The sequence below is a fragment of the Oncorhynchus masou genome, chromosome 4 (assembly GCF_036934945.1).
Source record: "Oncorhynchus masou masou isolate Uvic2021 chromosome 4, UVic_Omas_1.1, whole genome shotgun sequence".
NCBI classification, from domain to species: Eukaryota; Metazoa; Chordata; class Actinopteri; order Salmoniformes; family Salmonidae; genus Oncorhynchus; species Oncorhynchus masou.
The window spans coordinates 13,817,294-13,840,807 of NC_088215.1; the positions used below are offsets into that span (position 1 = coordinate 13,817,294).

The 23,514-nt window shown below is 41.6% G+C and overlaps 1 protein-coding gene across 1 annotated transcript in view; it reads left to right on the plus strand.

Annotated features, from left to right (window-relative positions):
* The window catches only part of LOC135524139 (E3 ubiquitin-protein ligase NEURL1-like), a 65,604-nt gene that overhangs the window by 11,919 nt on the left and 30,171 nt on the right, over nt 1–23,514 (plus strand). The window contains exons 2-3 of the mRNA XM_064951356.1: nt 5,040–5,305; nt 9,300–9,621. Of these exons, the coding sequence (XP_064807428.1) occupies nt 5,040–5,305; nt 9,300–9,621 (588 nt within the window). The remainder of the gene's footprint in view (nt 1–5,039; nt 5,306–9,299; nt 9,622–23,514) is intronic.

The window sequence follows — 23,514 nt, forward strand, 5'->3', positions numbered from 1 at the left end:
TGCATCAACCCTTACAATGAAAATATCCATTTATTATAATCCACATAATAATTCACATTTCCTGTTGCTGCAGGATTATTTTCTGCGAAACACAGGTTAGCATTTTTCATCATGAATATTCTTCTGGAGGCAGCTCTGCGGAGTCGTCACTATCTGGCACAGCTATAAAGTCATAAAACCACACTGCCACTGTATTTCTACTTGGGATATTGCTTTTCAACAGTAGAAGTTCAAACATCGCTCATCATTCAAACTGCCCCTAATGCTTAACCCTATCCTTAAAAATGTCCTTCAGCGATGGTTAGAACTGTTACTGTTGAAACGCAATATCCCAAGTATGAATACAGTAAAGTACAGACAGTAAAGTGTAAACAAACAACAACAATATCTGAGCAAAAGAGTGTGTTTGTTTTTAGTAGGGCATTCTAGGAGTTGGTCTGGTGGGAATCTGTGACGTCATCCCTGGCTTGAGGAACAATAGAGGAGCAATAGAGAACATGACATACCTGGACCACCTATTGAGATGTGCCTTGTGTTAAGTAAATCAGGTGTGAAAAGGAGACTGGGACGCCTCTTTAAATTCAGACCAAAAAGCTAACCGCTGGGCTATTTAAAGGAAATCGCTCCGTTCTGCCTCCAGGACAAGATTCATGACAATAAACGCCAACCTGCGTTAGAAACTGGTCCAATTAATATCCTACATCTGTAGGCATAGCTCCAAAGCATTGACAGACTGCCTTTCAATAAGCATAAAACAGAGCAATCCTTCATGGAAAAATGACTTTCATTCAGATAGGCTGAGATGAGTTTGGAAATATTAGTAATCCTACTGTAGCCTACAATGCTGTCCTGATAAACCATAGCACTAAAATGCAATTATCAGTCATCTGTTGTCTGCTAGCAAACAAATAGCATCTGTCCGTATCAAGCCTGAGCCGTTCCCGCAAATCTAGCGGGATTGAGGGTTGCTAAGGAACGTGAATTCACACTTAACCCCTGTTTCCCTCAACCAACAGCTGCGGCTCTCCTTTCGCTAGTTGTCGCTAATGCATTCAGTTCAATCTGGCCTGACACACACATACTGTACACACACACACACACACACACACACACACACACACACACACACACACACACACACACACACACACACACACACACACACACACACACACACACACACACACACACACACACACACACACACACACAGTCCAATCTGCTGCGACCATGTATGCCCCATTCAATGAATGCTCTCCCTTTGCCCCAACACTAAGACAAAGGACATGATGCTTGATTATGTGGCCTGAGTGAGTAAGTGGTTGTATAGGCTAAACACTGGGAGTGGGTATCTATTGATAAAGTAGTGTCTTCCTCCCGAATGGCACCCTATTTCCTTTTTAGTGCACTCATTTTGGCCGTACCTGTCACGCCCTGACCTTAGTTATCTTTGTTTTCTTTATTATTTTGGTTAGGTGTGGGTGTGACGAGGTGGTTTGTTTAGTTTTTGTTTTGTCTAGGGGTTTATATGTCAATGGTTGCCTAGATTGGTTCTCAATCAGAGTCAGCTGTTTATCATTGTCTCTGATTGGGAACCATATTTAGGTAGCCATTTTCCTTGGGTATTTTGTGGGTTGTTATTCTATATTTAGTTGCCTGTCTGCACTAGCCATATAGCTTCACGTTTTGTTGTTTTGTTCAGTGTTTGTTCTTTCATTAAAAGAGTTATGTACGCTTACCACGCTGCACCTTGGTCTCCTCTATATGACAACCGTGACAGTACCCTATAGGGCTCTGGTTGAAGGTAGTGCACTGTGTAGGGAATAGGGTGCCATTTGGGACGTAGACTAGCTGTTATGTAGAACGCTGTATACAGGCCTTATCGGTGATTTCCAGAACCTCAGTTGCTATTGCAGCCTTTATTGAGGTTATCAATGATAAAAAGTAGGAGAGCTGGGTTATTGTGATTTGTACAATTTGGTGAGGACAACCAAGATGCCCTGATTTGAATATAGAATAGAACCAAAACACAGTTAGCTAATTGAAAGGGCACAACAGGCTAATACCCCATTCACGTGACATTATGTACACTGCGTCTACAAAACATTAGGAACACCTGCTCTTTCCATGACATAGACTGACCAGGTGAATCCAGGTGAACGCTATGATCCCTTGTTGATCTCACTTGTTAAATCCAATTAAATCAACTACAATTTTATTCGTGACATGCGCCGACCTTACAGTGAAATGCTTCCTTACGAGCCCCTAACCAACAATGCAGCTTCAAAAAAATACGGATAAGAATAAGAGTTAAAAGTAACAAGCAATTAAAGAGGAGCAGTAAAATAACAATAGCGAGACTATATATGGGGAGTACCGGTACAGAGTTAGCGTGTGGGGGCACCGGTTAGTTGAGGTAGTATGTACATGTAGGTGGAGTTATTAAAGTGACTATGCATAGATGACAACTGAGAGTAGCAGTGGTGTAAAGAGGGGATGAGGGGGCACTGCAAATAGTCTGGGTAGCCATTTTATTAGATGTTCAGGAGTCTTATGTCTTGGGGGTTGAAGCTGTTTAAAAGCCTCTAGACTTGGCGCTCTAGTACTGCTTGCCGTGCGGTAGCAGAGAGAACAGTCTAAGACTAGGGTGGCTGGAGTCTTTGACAATTTTTAGGGCCTTCCTCTGACAACACCTGGTATAGAGGTCCTGGATGACCGGAAGCTTGGCTTCAGTGATGTACTGGGCCGTTCACACGACCCACTGTAGTGCGAAATCCACTTCAATCAGTGTAGATGAAGGTGAGGAGACAGGTTAAAGAAGGATTTTTATGTCTTGAGACAATTGAGACATGAATTGTGTTTGTGTGCCATTCAGAGGGTGAACGGGCAAGACAAAAGATTGAAGTGAATTTGAACGGGGTATGGTAGTAGGTACCAGGCGCACCGGTTTTTGTCAAGAACTATAACACTACAGGGTTTTTCACACTCAACAATTTTCCGTGTGTATCAAAAATGGTCAATGGACATCCAGCCAATTTGACACAACTTTGGGAAGCATTAGAGTCAGTCATGGGCCAGCATCCCTGTGGAACGCTTTTGACACCTTATAGAGTCCACGCCCTGACGAAATGAGGCTGTTCTGGGGGCAAAAGCGGATGCAACTCAATAGTAGGAAGGTATTTCCTACCTTTTTTGTACACAGTGTAGGCCATTATAGCCAGACCAGTTGAAGGAGCCGTGGAATTGAAACGAGACGTGTGTCTTTGAGACCATGTCTGGCTGCTGCAGTGTAGTAGGTGACTGGGGGCACATCTTTAGAACCGCCACCTGCTCCCTGAGTCATTGGTAAACACATTCATTCACTCTGCATCTTATTCATTACCAGTAGTCAGGACTCAGGCACACACTCATATTGAAGCTTTCTTATGCAGATGATCCTCGTGAGGCGCTAATGCACTAAATTATCTATCTGGATGTAATTCCTAATAGTCATGATAATACTGAAGCTTTCTGTTGCAGATACTACTGGTGTGTTATAACAGATGTGGCTGCACTAGATAGAAGTGAAATCCTATGGTTTGTTCCTGAAGCACGAGGTTCTGTATTTACATTATATGTGTAGATAGTAATCAAATCATGTAGTTTGTGCGTCCCTGAGTTGGTTTATATGAGTCATATGATATATTGTACCATACTGGAACTTTCCTAGTATTGCAGTTCCTAATGATGCGCCAGAATATCTATTTGGATTCCATTACTAGATTAAATCATGTAGTTTGTAGTTTCCTGTCCGTTTGTACTTCCCTGTACTTGTTTATATGAGTCACATGATGAACTGTATGCATTTTCCCGAGACAATACGAGGTTATTGGACACCCCCCTCCTTATATCAATAAATACTATTCAATTAAACTCGAAGTACATTTACATGTGGTTTATACTATAAACACGGATACTATAATAGTATTGTATTATATCCTACACTGTACAGTAATGATGCTTTATCCTAACTGAGAATGCCATGTTGTCACTGACTCAGGCTTGGCATCAATACTCACAACAGGATGATCATGTTGGGTCAGCGATGGTGCACATCAACCACTAACTGTATTTGCCAGTTCTAAGGTCATAAGGTCAGGCACAAAGCAATGAACAGGGAGGGAAGTGTCATTTCCTACTCAAACATTGTAAAACGTTAAACAACAGCAATTGGTTTTCGCTGGAGGACCGACATGACTACTGAGCAACTGCTGTTTATGTGAATCAAACAAGTCAGATTGTAGTGAGAGGTCAACTAGTAGGAAGAGGCCTAGAAATCCATAGACGTTCCCCCATAGGCACAGATCTGGGATCAGCTATAGCCTCCCTAAATCATAACCTTTGCCATAAACGTGGGGAAACGTGACGTTGTGCTGAGATCGCCATCATGGGGCAATTTACACATTCTAATATGTGACAATCATCCAACTTCAGCTAAAGCTGAGCAAGAACTGGACTTATTCTAATGATTGTATTTATATTCAATTCAATTCAAACAACTTTTATTTTCTGTGAGGGAACTTCATGGGGGAAAAACAGGCAAATGTCCCATTCACATGACATGATAAAGGTCTCACATTATAGCCAGACCAGTTGAAGGAGCCATGGAATTGAAACGAGACGTGTGTCTTTGAGAGCATGTCTGGCTGCTGCAGTGTAGTAGGTGACTAGGGGCCCATCTTTAGAACCGCCACCTGCTCCCTGAGTCATTGGTAAACACATTCATTCACTCTGCATCTTATTCATTACCAGTAGTCAGGACTCAGGCACACACTCATATTGAAGCTTTCTTATGCAGATGATCCGAGTGAGGCACTAATGGACTAAATTATCTATTTAGATTTAATCCTATATATTTCCTGGTAGGGAACTTCATGCGTGGTGATGAGTGTTACATACAGTACAAGACGCGTAGCAACATAGAACACAAACCCATGCTGTATAAAGGACTAGAAGGGTTTGAATATCATTCTGATGGCACCCCTCTGTCTATCCATCAGACTCTCTGGGCGGTCCGTTCCCCTCCACCACCCACCGATGCCACCACAAGCCCAAGCGCTGCCTGCCCATCCAGCAGTGTGGCGTTGTGGGCGGGGGCCAGAGGAGAGGCCTGGCCATAAGTCCCTTGCTCTTCCACCCGAACACCAAGGGCTCCCAGATCGCCATGGACCTGGCCCAGAGGACCGTCAAGAGGCAGGCCAGCTTCTGTAACGCCATCACCTTCAGCAACAGACCCGTAGCGTTGTACGAGCAGGTCCGGATCAAGGTATGTAGAGATTTAGATGGACACAACACCACACCCAAGGAGGTTTATTTAAAGTGTTCAAAGTATTCTAACAACGGTAGATTCATTTCATTTGTTGATTTTATGAACATTTTCAAGAACAACAAAAAAGCCCATCCCTCAACGAGGTCCCCAATCAACATGTTGAACTGCCAGAGAGGTACCAGAACATCCAGTTGTAGGGAACTTTTGTAGGATGTTCTATACATGGTGGGATGCTGACACCATAGGCTCCAAAGATGGTGACGCAAGATACGGAGAGAGATACTAACACGGATCTGTACAATAGGTGAGACTAGCTTTGATGGGTACAGTATCTGATGTATGCACGGTATATATAATGTAAACACACCAAGTCAGGATGGTGATGCAAACACACACACACACACACACACACACACACACACACACACACACACACACACACACACACACACACACACACACACACACACACATCTAGCTTATGAGCTTGTCCAGGTAAATCCTTCTTTCAGTCTACTGCTGCTTCCCTCTTCTGTTCCTGTGTCTCCCCAAATAGGCTTAGCAGCTTTCCATCTAACAAGCCAGCATGTCAACACAGTCAAAGCACTGGGTCAATACTGCTTATGGCTCCAGGGCAAGTGGTTGTGGCTTTTCTGGGTGTTGGTTAAACAGTGATGAGTGAATAGCAGTAAGCACAACAGTTAATTCAGCCAAGTGCTCGAAAGCAGTGGTTCCTAAACGTCTTTTATTTATATATATATATATATACAGTTTATCTCAATACTTTGTTATATACCCTTTATTGGCAATGACAGAGGTCAAACATTTTCTGTCTTCACAAGGTTTTCACACACTGTTGCTGGTATTTTGGCCCATTCCTCCATGCAGATCTCCTCTAGAGCAGTGATGTTTTGGGGCTGTTGCTGGGCAACACGGACTTTCAACTCCCTCCAAAGATTTTCTATGGGGTTGAGATCTGGAGACTGGCTAGGCCACTCCAGGACCTTGAAATGCTTCTTACGAAGCCACTTCTTCCTTGCCGGGGCGGTGTGTTTGGGATCATTGTCATGCTGAAAGACCCAGCCACATTACATCTTTAATGCCCTTGCTGATGGAAGGAGGTTTTCACTCAAAATCTCATGATACATGGCCCCATTCATTCTTCCCCTACACGGATCAGTCGTCCTGGTCCCTTTGCAGAAAAACAGCCCAAAAGCATGATGTTTCCACCCCCATGCTTCACAGTAGATATGGTGTTCTTTGGATGCAACTCAGCATTCTTTGTCCTCCAAACACGACGAGTTGAGTTTTTACCAAACAGTTCTATTTTGGTTTCATCTGACCATATGACATTCTCCCAATCTTCTTCTGGATCATCCAAATGCTCTCTAGCAAACTTCAGATGGGCCTGGACATGTACTGGCTTAAGCAGGGGAACACGTCTGGCACTGCAGGATTTGAGTCCCTGGCGGCGTAGTGTGTTACTGATGGTAGGCTTTGTTACTTTGGTCCCAGCTCTCTGCAGGTCATTCACTAGGTCCCCCCATGTGGTTCTGGGATTTTTGCTCACCGTTCTTGTGATCATTTTGACCCCACGGGGTGAGATCTTGCGTGGAGCCCCAGATCGAGGGAGATTATCAGTGGTCTTGTATGTCTTCCATTTCCATTTATGTCTTCCATTTACCAATCTGCTTACCTATTGCAGATTCAGTCTTCCCAGCCTGGTGCATGTCTACAATTTTGTTTCTGGTGTCCTTTCGCAGCTCTTTGGTCTTGGACATAGTGGAGTTTGGAGTGTGACTGTTTGAGGTTGTGGACAGGTGTCTTTTATACAAGTTCAAACAGGTGCCATTAATAGAGGTAATGAGTGGAGGCCAGAGGAGCCTCTTAAAGAAGAAGTTACAGGTCTGCGAGAGCCAGAAATCTTGCTTGTTTGTAGGTGACCAAATACTTATTTTCCACCATAATTTGCAAATAAATTCATTAAAAATCCTACAATGTGATTTTCTGGATTTTTTTTCTAATTTTGTCTGTCATAGTTGAAGTGTACCGATGATGAAAAGTACATGCCTCTCTCATCTTTTTAAGTGGGAGAACTTGCACAATTGGTGGCTGACTAAATACTTTTTTGCCCACTGTATATATATATATATATATATATATATATATATATATATATAATATATATATATATATATATATATATATATATATATATATATATAGAATTGCAAGAAAATGATCTTTAAAACTGATAAATGCTCTCCTCACCCTATGACAAAATGTGTAGAACTGCAGGAAATAAGTTTTAAACCTGCAATATTTTCTCTCCGCCAACAAGAGGGGTGTGAAGAGAACAGTGCTTGTGCCCATAGAAATAGACTTGGCTCGCTCGCTGGAGGGAACGCGTGATGTTCCCCGATGCTGGAATGGGGGCCTGAGTTAAGAAGGTTTGGGAATCCCTGCTCTGAAGTACACTTAAACCTCAAGACAACGTAGGCTTTTGTCTTGCATTCGTTTTATTTAGGTACAGTTCAGGGTTTCCGTTAACCTGTAGAAAAGAAAGAAAAGCTGCTAAAACATTTTTTGGCTCCGGCCAAATATCCGGAGCCATTGAAATACCAGTCGCTGTAGCGTGAGCTTTTCTGCTACAGCTCATCAAACAGCTGGTTCGTTGGTGCTGGAGTGAAACGTGCTTTTATAAGCCCAATCATTGTGCAACAATTCTTAATGCAATCGCCTGTTAAAAACAGTTTTGATGGCCACGATTAAAAAGAGCTACTATTTTTATTTCTCAACTGGTAATTGCTTTGCGCTTCCCATTCGCCAGTCAAGTGCATAGGCAACTAGGCAGGCATTAGTGTGTCACACACCACTTTGCAATGAGCTGAAGGCAGTATGAATTTTGAAAACATATACTTAACTGTTTGAAACCTGAACGTTTTAATACAGTACATATTATGAGGTATGTCTTACCTGGCTTCGAAGTAACCTAGCCAAAATCCAACCAAACGTACCATATTCCATATGCCATTGAAACCAGTAGCCTATTCCTCTCATGTTTTATTGTATATATTTTTCTCTGTGCACTTCTGACAACTGTGTTTTCCTGCTAATTGCATTATGAAACAAACATTTGCATGTTTCCTACTGCCTTGTGCGCATTGCTGCGCTTATAATGTGAAGAAATAATAACGTATCAATATTTTAAGCTAAATATTCTGATCAGTTGCACAAGCGTCATTGCTTTTTACTTTGTTTTGGAGATGTAGATCTTCTAGTTGTATGAATTTGGGAACTATCGTCCCACAACTGTCCCAGATTTAGTTTGTAATATCCTATTTCTTTCACACGGAACGACAAGCTGTCCAATCGAATAGGTACACTTTTCAACTATGGGGGATAGCAGATTGACATAGGCTACTGATTTTGCTGTTCATTACTCCTGTTGTTAGCTAAGGAAAATCAAATGTGGCAGTTATTTTCAAATTGCGCATCGGAATTCTGTAAGAAGGACGCACGCCATTGCATCCTAGAGTCGCATGGTCTGTTGAGATGAATTGCCATAATCTAAATGGGATTTCTGTCACTGTGGGTGGACGCCCTAATCAGGTTACGCACCCAATGCATATTGGTCCGTTAAATGTCTTAAATGTCCGGGAAAATGAAAATGCTGCAATGTCTGGTAAATTAAAATGCTGCCTGTCGAAGATCTGCCACAATATTTTACTAACGGAAACCCTAGTACAGTTATACAACCAAGGCAAGCCATTTACTCAACAAACCAAATAGGCCCATTACTTGCTTTCTTTTGCAACCTGTCAGCATTGTAATGGAATCTCATTGACAGACAATACACAAAGGGAACCTTCAAACTTCAAGGCAACATTTAGACTTCCTTATGAAGTACAATCCTAGACCTTTACACTCTTATGCTACGACAAACTGTTGTAAGACCATCGACCTATCATAGTCTGTCCTCCTTCCACAGATCACTAAGAAGCAGTGTTGCTGGAGCGGAGCTCTCCGTCTGGGCTTCACGGCTAAAGACCCGTCCCGTATCAACCCAGACAGCCTGCCCAAGTATGCCTGTCCTGACCTGGTCTCCCAGAGTGGCTTCTGGGCCAAGGCACTACCTGAGGAGTTCGCCAACGAAGGGAACGTCATCGCCTTCTGGGTGGACAAGAAGGGCCGGGTCTTCTATAGAATCAATGAGTCCAACCCGATGTTGTTCTTCAGTGGGGTGAGAACAGGAGAACCTCTGTGGGGACTGATAGATGTCTATGGGTTGACCCGTGGAGTGCAACTGTTAGGTATGTTAAGAAAGCATGCATGCACACCTACACATACATCTCCATACCATTCCTCACTTCTAGCGTCTTGGTACGGTGAAGGACAATGAGAGAATTAGGAGGTTATGGCATTTGGTGATCACCCATGTCTTTACGGTGAGCACCGTATGGTCATACAGAATGTAATGGTGCGTTTCGTCCACTCCAAAGTCATGTTAGGTATTGTAACATGTTTACCTACTGTAAACATAGTGTCTCCTGACTGGGAATGAAATATATTTTCTTAAGGTGGATGAGGTTAGTGATAGTTATTCTAACCTAATGTGAACCACTCCAAGATCTGATGACAAGGTCTTTACAAATGCTATCTATATATGACTAACATGTGGCCCTAGTATGTCTGCACCACTATAGCACATGGGCTGCAAAATAACTGCCCTGCTGTGCATTATCGAGGCATGCAATGCAGCTTACCATACATACCATAGAGATAGACATAGCATACGATAGCCTAGCGTTAGCCAAGGCTTAGCATGCATACCATAGAGATAGACATAGCATACGATAGCCTAGCGTTAGCCAAGGCTTAGCATGCATACCACGGCGGTAGACATAGCATGCGATAACCTAGCGTTAGCCAATGCTTTGATGTACCCAGGGCCTATGGCATACTGTGCATGTTTTTGTTCTCTAGGGATTCAATGTGTCAATGCTGTCATCCCCCTTATGTTAAAAATAGACAAGGGGGTTGGTCACATGTTCCATAGATAGCCCATTTGATCCTAAATGCGAGCCGTGCCAATTGACAGGATTACAGCGGTATCTCCTGTCTCGGGTAGCAGAGGGGTGTGATGTTGGAGTCGTTTTATCTGAATCCCCTCCCAGTCCCCCCGCACTCCTAGGCTTGACGGGAGGCAGTGATGACAAGTAGCGATAGAAACCTAGCTGTATTCCTGAACAGACTAACACGGACTCCTGAGAGTAGCAACGTCAGACAACGGGGCCACAATTTGTTGGCCCATAGTTCACATTGTCGTCTCGCATTACCGTGACGCCGGAAAGCAAGAATAGCATTGGGGGGGAGAGAAAAAAGTTAACAAAACAAACAAAAAAGATTAAAATGTCAAGAATCATGTGTGTTCCTTTGGCTAAAAGTATATTTCCTACAATACTTGGACAGTTTGAACTCCCTTCTATAAGTCACTTGGGGAGATCCCTGGCGTCTTGGTAAACCGTATGCTGCTCGGAGTGCTGTTACAATCGCTCTCTTCAGCCCTAGTTAAATCAACACACCGCCTTTTACAGTCAGGCTATAGCCAGGGCAGCCTAGGGTGCAGAGCTCCTATAGGTCCTCAGGGGGCCTTCTGACTAACATCTGCCCTCAACATACTGGTCGCTTACATCTGAACTGTAACAGTCCTAACATTTTCTTCCCCATATGTTTTTGTTTTTTTTACTTTGGGAAAGATTTTATTTTCCTGCTTTAGCTTTCCAGCTACATCCAAAATATATACATCGTGTTTACAATAAAACCAGCGTCCTCTTATCTCTCTGTATACACAGACATGCAGCAGTCCAGCTATTTTTCCCCCTTCAGTACTGTAGGCCTACACATTCTTATTTAGGCACAGCAATCTCTTATAAGGATTTACATGGAACATTCTACCTTATTAGGGCTTCGTGAAATTTCACGTGACAGGAATGAACGTGGGCCTTCTATTTGTTTCCACCTACCACACGCAAACCTCCAGGCTGCTTTCACTTCATGTTCCCTATCAGAGGTGGTATCTGTCAGACCAAATCACTTTTTTTCCAAGCCTGCCGACATGCATTATGTTACATATTCTACTCATTTAACTTAATGGCTCCACTGCACTGTACATGCGCCAGGACACGTCTGTTTAGCTGCTACTGTAAAGTCTAACATGCCCCCTAGGTGATCATCTAAGGTCAGATTTAGCTTTACCTGATAGTGGTTACGGTTAGGCTAAGGAAATGTTTAACTGATCACAGGTTTCTGCTTATTGGGAATGGCACAGATAGAGAAGTACCTGAGGCATCTGTTAGTCATTCTGGTGTTCCCACAGACTACTGTTACGAGCCATACCTTGAATAAGTTTCAAACTGTCTGTTCTGTTTAATCAAATGCCAACCCCCGAAAGATTTATTAAATGAACGTAAACGATCCTTAATCACTGAAAAACAGACTCTGTTGCAAGATATGAGCTATTTCAAAACCCATAATCACACACACACTCACACACACACACACACACACACACACACACACACACACACACACACACACACACACACACACACACACACACACACACACACACACACACACACACACACACACACACACACACACACACACACCGTTATTTACCATCTTACCACCAAAGTGAACACACGTGCCTACTTCTAAAAACAAAGTGCATTTTGTCATTCGATAACATCGGCACACGGCAACAACTTCAAGGCCTCCGATTATTACACATGGCTTAGTGTAATATAGTGTTTTCCACACCTCCGGTTGGGTGATGAGCATTATTTAAGATCCAAGCTCTAGCTAATGAAACCCAGACAGGTAGAATTATGGGATGAATAAATCTTGCTGCTCTGGTGTTGGCAGCTTCATTCCTCAAACACAGACAGACACGCACCTTCTCTGACAACCATGAGAATGGCGATGCACTTCCCTGCCTGCCTGTCTATCTCTTTTTAACGATCTCTTCTTATCTATTTCTCTGTCTGTCTCTTCTTAACTGCCTTAACTACATACCAACAAAACTAACATTTAAATGACTTCAAACGTGATACATTCTCAGTCCTGTAGTGACTCCGTGTCTTTCGTGTGCATCATGGCAAATAAACAAGCAAAATTGACGAGAGCATTGAACTTAACATACAACACCCGTCCTGCCTGTCACATTCTGTTAAAGGCCCCCAAAGCACACACATCCCAGGGTCGCTCCTCTTTTCAGTTCGCTGCAGCCAGCGACTGGATCGGGCTGCAACAAACACTCTGGATCGTGGTATATCCATCTCTTCATTCAAAGACTCGCTCGTGGACACTCTTACTGACAGTGGTGGCTGCTTCGCGTGTTGTGTCGTTGTCTCTACCTTCTTGCCCTTTGTGCTGTTGTCTGTGCCCAATAATGTTTGTCCCATGTTTTGTGCTGCTACCATGTTGTGTTGCTACCATGTTGTTGTCTGTGTTGTGTTGCTACCACTCTGTGTTGTCATGTGTGGCTGCCATGCGATGTTGTTGTCTTAGGTCTCTCTTTATGTAGTGTTGTGTTGTCTCTCTAGTCGTGATGTGTGTTTTGCCCTATAATTTTATTTTTAATCCCAGCCCCCGTCCCCGCAGGAGGCCTTTTTGCCTTTCGTTAGGCCGTCATTGTGAATAAAAAATGTATTCTTATCTGACTTGCCTAGTTAAATAAAGGTTAAATCAAAAATGTCATCATTTTCCCTTTGATGTGAAATGATTTTACTCCCCATCACAATTGAAAGACGAACCACACTTCCATCCAACCAATTCATGCGGATGAATTACCCGATGCATGAAAAAAGTCACAAACGGCCCGATGGAAACATGAAATGCCGGTCTAATTTTATAAATGCCGAAAGACAATTTGTTCGTTCGAAATGGTGGGATCTTTGTGTCTGCAAAGTTATTTATGGGAGAAATAGTGGTGGAAACGACTTCATGCGCAAATATTGATATATTAACCATCATATAGAAGGAAACTTGTAGTCACGCGATGATATGTTGTGCGGTCCTCCCACTACGACTCGGGAAAGCATGCAGTTTGTTAGGCTACAGATGAAATAAGTTATGGTGAACTTCACAGGGTGGTGAAAGTGCAAGATGATGAGCTTGATGCTCCTTTCCAATAAATATCGAGGGTCTTGTTCTGGTAACTAGATTATCGATGCTTGGCTGCCCTTTGACAGATATAAATAATATCGCTCTTTATCCATAATGATCTCATCATGTAGCCTACCCGTACTGTATCTGCAAGCTGTTGGCTAGAGGAGCACATGTGCCAAGACCAGAGTGGGCACTTTTTCTATATAACCCAGCAGTTTTTGTGACAAAACCGTCAGTACAGTAGAGTTGAAAAGGCGATGGAAACCCATTTAACTTGTATTTTTTATTTGGTACATTGGAATTTAACGGCAAAGGTTATTTTGTTTATGTGCGCTACCTCATCACACACAGCCTTTTATCCGCAACAAGTCAGTTTGATGGAAACACATCTCTGGTGGGAAAATTAGATGGAAACCTAGCTACTGCCAAAGTTTTGGCTTGGTGGCCAAACAAATGATCTGCATCGATCAATATGTAAAGGGTAATCTAGGAAGCCAAATGATTAAACACTTTGGCCACCCTGTAGCCTAGATGTCACAGCCATTCAGTTCTGGAACATTGTCAGTCATTACATGCATTTCAGCAAGCCCTATACTTTTCCCACTTTTTTGTTGTGCTGCAGCCTTTTTTTGTCCCTAGACTCCACACAATACCCCGTCATGCCAAAGTGGAATTATGTTTTTCAAAATATTCACAAATGAATAAAAAAATGAAAAGTCAATAAGTATTCAACCCCTTTGTTATGGCAAGCCTAAATAAGTTCAGGAGTACACATTTGCATAACAAGTCACACAATAAGAAGGCATGCACTCACTTTGTGTGCAATTACATTGTTTAACCATTTTTAAGGTCCCTCAGTTGAGCAGTGAATTTCAAACACAGATACAACCACAAAGACCAGGGAGGTCTCACAAAAATAGGCACCTATTGGTAGATGGGTGAAAATAAATAAAAAAGCAGACATTGAATATCTCTTTGATTACACTTTGGATGGTGTATCAATACTCCCAGTCACTACAAAGATACAGGCGCCCTTACTTACTCAGTTGCCGGAGAGGAAGGAAACTGTTCAGGGATTTCATGGGATAAACTTTAAAACAGGTGACAGGTGACTTTAAAACAATGACAGTTTAATGGCTGTGATAGGATAAAATGTAGGATGAATCAACAATATTGTAATTACTCCACAATACTAACCTAATTGACAAAGTGAAAAGAAGGAAGCCTGTACAGAATAAAAACATTCCAAAATGTGCATCCTGTTCGCAATAAGACACTAAAGTAAAACTGCTAAAATTTTGGCAAAGAAATAAACTTTATGTCCTGTATACAAAGCGTTATTTTTGGGGCAAATCCAACGCAACACTAAGTATCACTTTTCATATTTTCAAGCATGGTGGTGGCTGCATCAGGTTATGGGTATGCTTGTCATCAGCAAGGACTAGGGAGTTTTCTTATGGCAAAAGAAAAAAAGGAATAGAGCTAAGCACGAAAAAAAGACAATTAAATACATTTTAATCCTACTTTGTAACACAACAAAATGTGGAAAAAAATCAAGGGGTGTGAATACTTTCTGAAGGCACTGTATATATATGTATATGCTTTTTGAGTCATTAAATGCATTTTAGCAAAGATGCAAATGTACATGTTTTTTTTAAATACATTTTGTATTGAGGTCAGGACAGAACACTAGTCTTAAAGCCTTTGGGGATATTATTGCACATGGCATAGTGTGATTTAGTGTTTTCCACCCCTACAGTTGGATGATGAGCATAGTTTAAGATCCCAGCTCTAGCTAATGAAACCCAGACAGGCAGAATTATGGGCTAGATACATCTAGCTACTCTGCGGGTGACAGTTTCATTCCACAAACACACACATGGATGGAGAGAGAGAGAAACACATCACACACACACACAGTCTTAGACAGACAGACACACACGCACACCACACACACACACCGTCAATGACGACCATAGAAATGTAGATGCGCTTGCCTGCCTGTCTGTCAATCTATCATCTCTCTTATCTGCCTTCTCCTTTTTGGCACCATTAAGCTCACCTTCCCCGGAAATATATGTAGCCATAAACAAGTCCATATCTTTAATGGCGCTGGAATTTGGGAAAGGTGATAGCGTGACACTTCCTGCTAGAGCCTCCTAGGTAGGAACTGACCCAACTCTGATAAAGTGAAGTGCTTTGTAACAATGAGCTTGCCACCATCTTGAAGGAGACGGAACGTTAACTTTGCTGGATTGAATCACATCATCCTGAGATGTTTTGAAATATTGCATGGTGTGTTGTAACACCACTAAATCAAGCGTTGTGCAACACTTTGCCAGGGACTGGGAGCACTCACAGAAAATATTTAAAACACTATTTTGGTGTTTCAAGTTCTGTTGAGTGCAGAATTAGATCCCTTCTCTTTTGGTGTAGTTTCCTCTCTCTAAAGCTTCTAAACACCATTATGATGTTTTGAATCCTGTCTAGTACAGAAGTAGATCACTTTTTCTGGAGTGTCTTAATGTTTAACTTTGTTTTATGTATTTGAGAACTTGCCTTTCTATGGAATTTTGGCAGGCATTGTCAGACCCAACTGAAGGTTGAACTGCAAGAACTTGAGGATGCTGCCTTTACCTCTTTCATTAACAATAATGAATGTGGGAATGGGTGCAGTCTTCGTTGAACGTCATTTTGCCTGACGGTTTTGATAACTGCGCATCATGATCCATTACACATCATGGCACAACAAGCTTAACGTAGAGTTTTCTTTCTTCAAACATGCACACGACATTGTGTGAGAAAAAAAATCACAAAGTCCAAATTGTTTGAATTACCCACAATCCTCTGAAAACAGAGTCAAGTGGCAAGACAGGAAATGCAAGGTGATTCAAACCAAAGACTTCCAATGAGTTCAATCACTCAATGTTCTCTTTCTTTGGTTATCCTCATAAAAGACACATTTTCAACAACATATTAAGTTGGACGTATTTGTACATTATTTTGGTCAAATGGAAATAGTGAATAATTGAAACGACTTGCATCCATTTTGACACTTTATTGAGACAGTTCTGAAATGATTAGAGGGGATAGAGATAGGTGGGATAAACAGAATGAAGGGTTGGAGCAGGGAAATTATACCTGGTCTTCGTTGGGGAGAGGGGGGACTAACCCGGGTGCGTTACCGCCAAACAATTTCAATTCACCACAGAGTCATTTCCTACAGTGTGGCTGTGTGGTTCAGAGGGTAACATTCCAACGAAATGTACCATCTGTTCTGCCTATCCTTTTCCCAATCTGTCTAAATGAAGAAAATTTAAGGTGGAATTCCACAATTCCATATTTTTGCTGTACCTTTTAGTAACTTTTTGAATCATGTATTGTATGGTCGTGTTTTACATGTCTGCTGGACTTACCAACAAACAGGAGGAGAACTTTCGGGGCAGCATTTTAAATAAACTTTTGTTGGTGTTTATAGATTTGTCGTCCCCGTAGTCTCTTATCATCAACCGATATTTAGGCTATAAACCACTTGCATTTATAAAGCATTGATTTTATGAGAAACAAAGTTTTTGTGTTTTGACGCTGCCTTTTACATGCACTGAAACCCTAAGAAGTGTTTTCACACACTCTCTCAAAAACACCAATATTCAGGTGATGAACCACTCTGGGTATTTCAGGGTACTTCGTTTCTGTTTTAAAGAACATTCTGTGTATTAAAACACTTACAATGGGTTTACATTCAAAGCCCCTCCAAACACCAAATCTCAGCTTAGGTGCACGACTTTTCATGGTTAAGTGACACAATCATGGTGTATTGAGACTTTCTACTTTTACAGTGTAGGTAGGAACTGATTTACGGTTTCAGGCCTTTAAAGCTACAATACGTAACTTTTTGGGCGACTAAACCAAATTCACATAGAAAGAGTTATAGATCTTCCATTCCCTTTGAAAGCAAGTCTGAGAAGATGTAGATCTGTTCTATGTGTGCTATTTCTATGCTTCCCATTCCAAAGTTTCGTTTTTGGTCTTTTACTTTTACTTTAGGTTTTGTACACCAGCTTCGAACAGCTGAATAGACAATATTTTGGGTTATGGAAAATATATTTCACAGCGGTACAATGATTCTCTACACAATGACTGCTTGTTTTGTCACATAAACTGAAATGAGGTAAACTATTAGAATTTTAGCAACCAGGAAATGCCGATATCTGCGTAGTGCATCTTTAACTGGGCAAATGCAATGTCTTCTGGGTTGGGGTAGAATAATGAGCCTGATGCCCCTCAGAGGCTTTGCTACCAGCACGGTAAAAAGGTTGTTTCATAAATATAAATGCTTCATGGCTGTCTGTCACACACCGTTCACGTGTGCAATGTTCATACACGTACAGGCGCATAGGCATACAAGTATGAACACACACACGTAGGTCCATAGAACTGGGGTAGAGAGGTTGAGGAGTTCCAGCTGCTGTTTTGAAGACAGGGGGGCCAGAACTGTAAAAATATTGTCTGTGAGTATAACAGAACTGATATTGCAGGCAAAAGCCTGAGAAAAATCCAATCCGGAAGTGACTCATTTTTTAAAAGCTCTGCGTTCCAATGCGTCCTTATTGAGCAGTGAATGGGATATCAACCAGATTACTTTTTCTCCGTATTCCCCAAGGCATTGTGACATAGTTTTACGCATTTATGTTGAAGAATACCTGTAAGCGGCTACATTGCGCTACTGGTCACCTGATAGCACCCAGAGTGATTCTTGCGTAAAATACAGAGGTAGCCATTATTCCAATCGGTCCTACTGAAAAACCAATTGTCCCGGTGAATGTATTATCGAATAGATATTTCAAAAACACCTTGAGGATTGATTATAAACAACGTTTGCTATGTTTCTGTCGATATTATGGAGCTAATTTGGAATATTTTTCGGTGTTTTCGTGACTGCAATTTCCGGGCGATTTCTCAGCCAAACCTGAAGAACAAATGGAGCTATTTCGCCTACAAAAATAATATTTTGGGAAAAAAGGAACATTGGCTATCTAACTGGGAGTCTCGTGAGTGAAAACATCCAAAGCTCATCAAAGGTAAACGATTTCATTTGATTGCTTTTCTGATTTCCGTGACCAAGTTACCTGCTGCTAGCTGAAAATCTGAGATGACAGGGTGATTAACAAAAGGCTAAGCTGTGTCTCAATATATTTCCCTTGTGATTTTCATGAATATGAATATTTTCTAGGAATATTTATGTCTGTTGCGTTATGCTAATTAGCCAGTCGATGATTATGCTCCCGCACCCGGGATGGGGAGTCACTAGAGGTTTTAATACACTCCAGTACACTTGAAGTGCAGTAAGTACTGTCTTTCACTATGCGTCAACATAAACACTGTCTGAACTATAGAATTCCTCAATGTAACATAGCATAAACACACTGTATGAACTATGGAATTCCTCAATGTAACATAGTATGAACACACTGTATGGATTATAGAACACCTCAAAGTAACACAACATAAATATACTACATGAATTATGGAATATCTCAAATTAACACAGTTGTCAATGATCTCAACGATTGACAGGTCAGCCTAATCTCTCTCTCTCTCTCTCTCTCTCTCTCTCTCTCTCTCTCTCACTCTCTCCATCTCTCTCTGATAGAAAATCAGAAGGTAAATAAACATTTCAAAGCAAGGGAACATTCTGTTACTTTTCAAATGGCCCTGAAAACATGTTCAAAGCGTGTGTGTGTTTTCAGAGAATACTCTAGGACATTCAAAAGCCCTTCTGCTCCTTGACCTGTTTAAAAAGTTTTCAATACAAGTAGATTTTTACTTTCTCCCATTTTGGCTCAATGTATTGTTTATATTGTAGGGCAAAACACCAGTGATTGCGGAATGTGCTCTTTTCTATAGATGTCGGCAGGGGCAACAGTGAAAAAAGAGCCCAATGTTTTGACACGGGAGAACACAAGCTGTGAAAGCTTGATGGATGAGGTTGTGAGAAAAATGGGTGCTTTTGTTTATGTCTTTCGCGAATGTGTCAGAGAAATGTCGCTTATCTCTGACAAGGTGTCACAATGTCTAGAAGGTTGTCCGAACCTTGTAGTGTGTGTGTGTGTGTGTGTGTGTGTGTGTGTGTGTGTGTGTGTGTGTGTGTGTGTGTGTGTGTGTGTGTGTGTGTGTGTGTCTGTGTCTGTGTCTGTGTCTGTGTCTGTGTGTGTGTGTGTGTGTGTGTCTGTGTCTGTGTCTGTGTCTGTGTCTGTGTCTGTGTCTGTGTCTGTGTCTGTGTCTGTGTCTGTGTCTGTGTCTGTGTCTGTGTCTGTGTCTGTGTCTGTGTCTGTGTGTGTGTGTGTGTGTGTGTGTGTGTGTGTGTGTGTGTGTGTGTGTGTGTGTGTGTGTTAGGAGAGATGTGAAGAATGAAAATATGCCAGGTCTGATACGGAAACATATTCAAATCTTTCATATTTCTCTGTTGTCTGGTTGGCAGCAGGTTAGGAACCTGACGTCTCTTCATGGTTATTTCACGTATGATTTGTTGTGCAGAGGTATCAAATCAAATCAAATTTGATTGGTCACATACATGTGCTTAGCAGATGTTATTGCGGGTGTAGCGAAATGCTTGTGGAGGTCTCCAAATTTTTTTCTGAGGTCTTGGCTGATTTCTTATGATTTTCCCATGATGTCAAGCAAAGAGGCACTGAGTTTGAAGGTAGGCCTTGAAATACATCCACATGTACACCTCCAATTGACTCAAATTATGCCAATTAGCCTATCAGAAGCTTCTAAAGCCATGACATCATTTTCTGGAATTTCCCAAGCTGTTTAAAGGCAAAGTCAACTTAGTGCATGTAAACTTCTGACCCACTGGAATTGGGATACAGTGAATTATAAGTGGAAAAAATCTGTCTAAACAATTGTTGGAAAAATGACTTGTGTCATGCACAAAGTAGAAGCCCTAAGCAACTTACCAAAACTATAGTTTGTTAGCAAGTAATTTGTGGAGTGGTTGAAAAACAAGTTTTAATGACTCCAACCTAAGTGTTTGTAAACTACCGACTTCAACTGTAGACCTGTCCCTATCGATAAATCCAATAAGACAGAACTTTTATATACAGTACAGATCATTTCAGACACGCGTAGAGGCTCTTGCAGTGTAGTTGACTGTGTCCCTGTTTGGAGTTTACACAGTTTAAACCTTTGTGACCAGCTGTAGAGAATTACTCTATTAACGTAAGTATTAATGACATATGAGATCTGGATGGAACCAGTCTGCTTGGGCTGGGTTTTGCTGGCTCGTACCAAGATGCATATGTGATATGTCGTAGTGCAGCTGTGCAGTGGCACAAACTAATGATTAGAAGGAGAGCTGGTGGGAGGGAGGGAGGGAGGGAGGGAGGGAAAGACAGAGAGAGAGAGGAAGGGACAGAGAATGATGGGATGAGTGAAAAAGTTGGAGTGAGGGAGAAAGTGAGAGAGAGAAAGGGAGAAGGAAAGAAGGAGCGGAAGAGAGAGAGAATAAATGAGTGGGAGAAGAGAGGCATTAGGATAGAAGAACATTCATGAAAGCAAGCTAATTCACTATTTTGCTTTGCTCTCACTGCAAACTCACAATGTTTTCTCACTTACGTTTACCCTACGGATACTGAGAAAGTAACTACCGAGAGATGTTATTTAATTTGAGACAATTTGATAAATAATCCTGCAGCAACAGGAAATGTGAACTATTATGCAGATTATAATGAATGGACATTTTTTGTAGGGGCTGATGCATTTTTCGTAAGAGGAAATCAGGTCTGAAATTTGCAAGTGGAAATTACAAACTTCAGAAGCCTTTTTACACCTCAAATACACTACAGGTTTTACATTTCAGGAACGTTCTCCTGCAGCAGGGTGATCAAATTCAGATCCCACATCTGTATAGAAACTAATGACGATTCTAATGGCAACAAGAAAAGATTTACAACTGCTGAGAGGTCAGCCAAGGTTGAACCGCCAAAATATAGATGACACGTGTCACTGGAGTAAGGACTTTCTCAAGGAATATCTGCAATATGTCCCCAGCCTCTCAACTGATGGAAAACATCTATTATTGTTATTATCAAGGTATTGCACAGAGAAGATGGATACTGAAGTCGAGATTATTGGACCCTTGGTTCCTTGCCACGTTTTGGACCAATCGTCCACTATGTTCTTGGTCCAATCTCATGACTGCGGTAACATGAAGTCATTGGGAACACTGGAAGTTATTGAGGGACGTTATCTTAACGTTACCCAAAACCATAGACGCAGACCACGGAGGTTACTGGTTACGGTCCACTGAGGGGAAAACACACTCCTGTCTGTGAAATGGTTATTTGATTATTTTCGTGTTTTGACTGGCATTGAGGTTTGACTTGGCCGAACGGTCTAATTCCTAGCTAATACTGTAGGTGCACTTATAAGTCCCCTGGTCAAATCAGGTGATCCAAGGATAATACGCGCAAGGATAAATGATGTTGTAACTTTGTGGTTTTAAGCGTTCAAACTGGAAATGTATTGTAGAAAGAGCAGTTTGAATGTCACAACGGTCTCCGCATTCAAAATACGAATTAATTGTCTGGCTGTGTTTATGGACATAAATGTCAAATGTACTGTAGAAGTCAAGGTCATTGTTTGGTCAGTGGTTTGGATAGACAGAGAAAAAAATATTCTGTATGGTTTGGCAGTGAAACCAATTTGAGATTATGTTGACTGAGTTTAATACTAATTTCCTATTTTGTAGGACATTTTGAAGTCGATTAAACCCACTGGGCAAGACCTGGATGAATCAATGTTGTTTCCACGTCATTTCAACAAAATAATTCAGTGTGATGACGTGGAATCAACTTGGAAAACTGATTGGATTTGGAAAAAAGTTGTCAACGTAAAGGAATGTTGTCCTTTTTTTCACCAAACTTTTAACCTAAATCCAATGACATGGTGAAATGTTTTGTTGTTTCCGGATTTAATTCACATTTAGTTGACATCTCAACCAAATGTAAATCCTAACTAGACGTTGAACTGGTCATCTGTGCCCAGTGGGAAGACACCAGAGGTGTAATGCCAAGATTTATGTTGTCCTTCCTGACGCTGTACTTCATGTCTATCACGTCCAGTGGAAAAGTGTGGGAAACAACACAATTTATATAGCCCTGTTGTCACGCCCTGACCTTAGTTAGCCTTGTTTTCTTTATTATTTTGGTTAGGTCAGGGTGTGACGAGGGTGGTATGTGTGTTTTTGTCTTGTCTAGGGTTTTTGTACTTCTATGGGGTTTTGGTATTGTCTAGGTATATTTGTAGGTCAATGGTGGCCTGAATTGGTTCTCAATCAGAGACAGCTGTTTATCGTTGTCTCTGATTGGGGATCCTATTTAGGTTGCCATTTTTCCATTTTGGTTTTGTGGGTTATTGTCTATGTGTAGTTGCCTGTCAGCACTCGTGTCGTATAGCGCCACGTTTAGTGGTCTTCGTGTAAATAAAGACAAATATATTCTTATCACGTTGCGCCTTGGTCTCCTCGTTATGACGAACGTGACACCTGTCTAAACATATAGGTGATGCATAGAAGATTGCAAGACAATACATTCAATCCGAGTCAAAGGCAGTCCCTTACATTGGCTGGAATTAATTCCCCCCTTTTGACCCGATAATTGATTAGCCAAATAACAGCTCTGTACCCACCACAATCCAGACCTGGGTTCAAATACTACTCGAAGTAACTTCAAATACTTTATCTGTGCTTAATTGAGTTTGACTGGCTTAATGGAACCAACAGAATAGCCCCAATAATGCAAACCCTGCCCATCTTGCATTCCAGGCAGTTGAGAGCGAACACTCAAAAGTATTTGAAAAATTGTAAATAGTACTTGAACCCAGACCTGTCTGGTTGGAGCAGTCGAGCAGGAGGAAAACTGACTGAGAGAGGCTTTAATATAAGAACCTTATGATGGATTTATTCATCTATTAATGCTTAGGCCCTGACCACTGATTGGTTGAGAGATGTTGCACATGCTGAATTT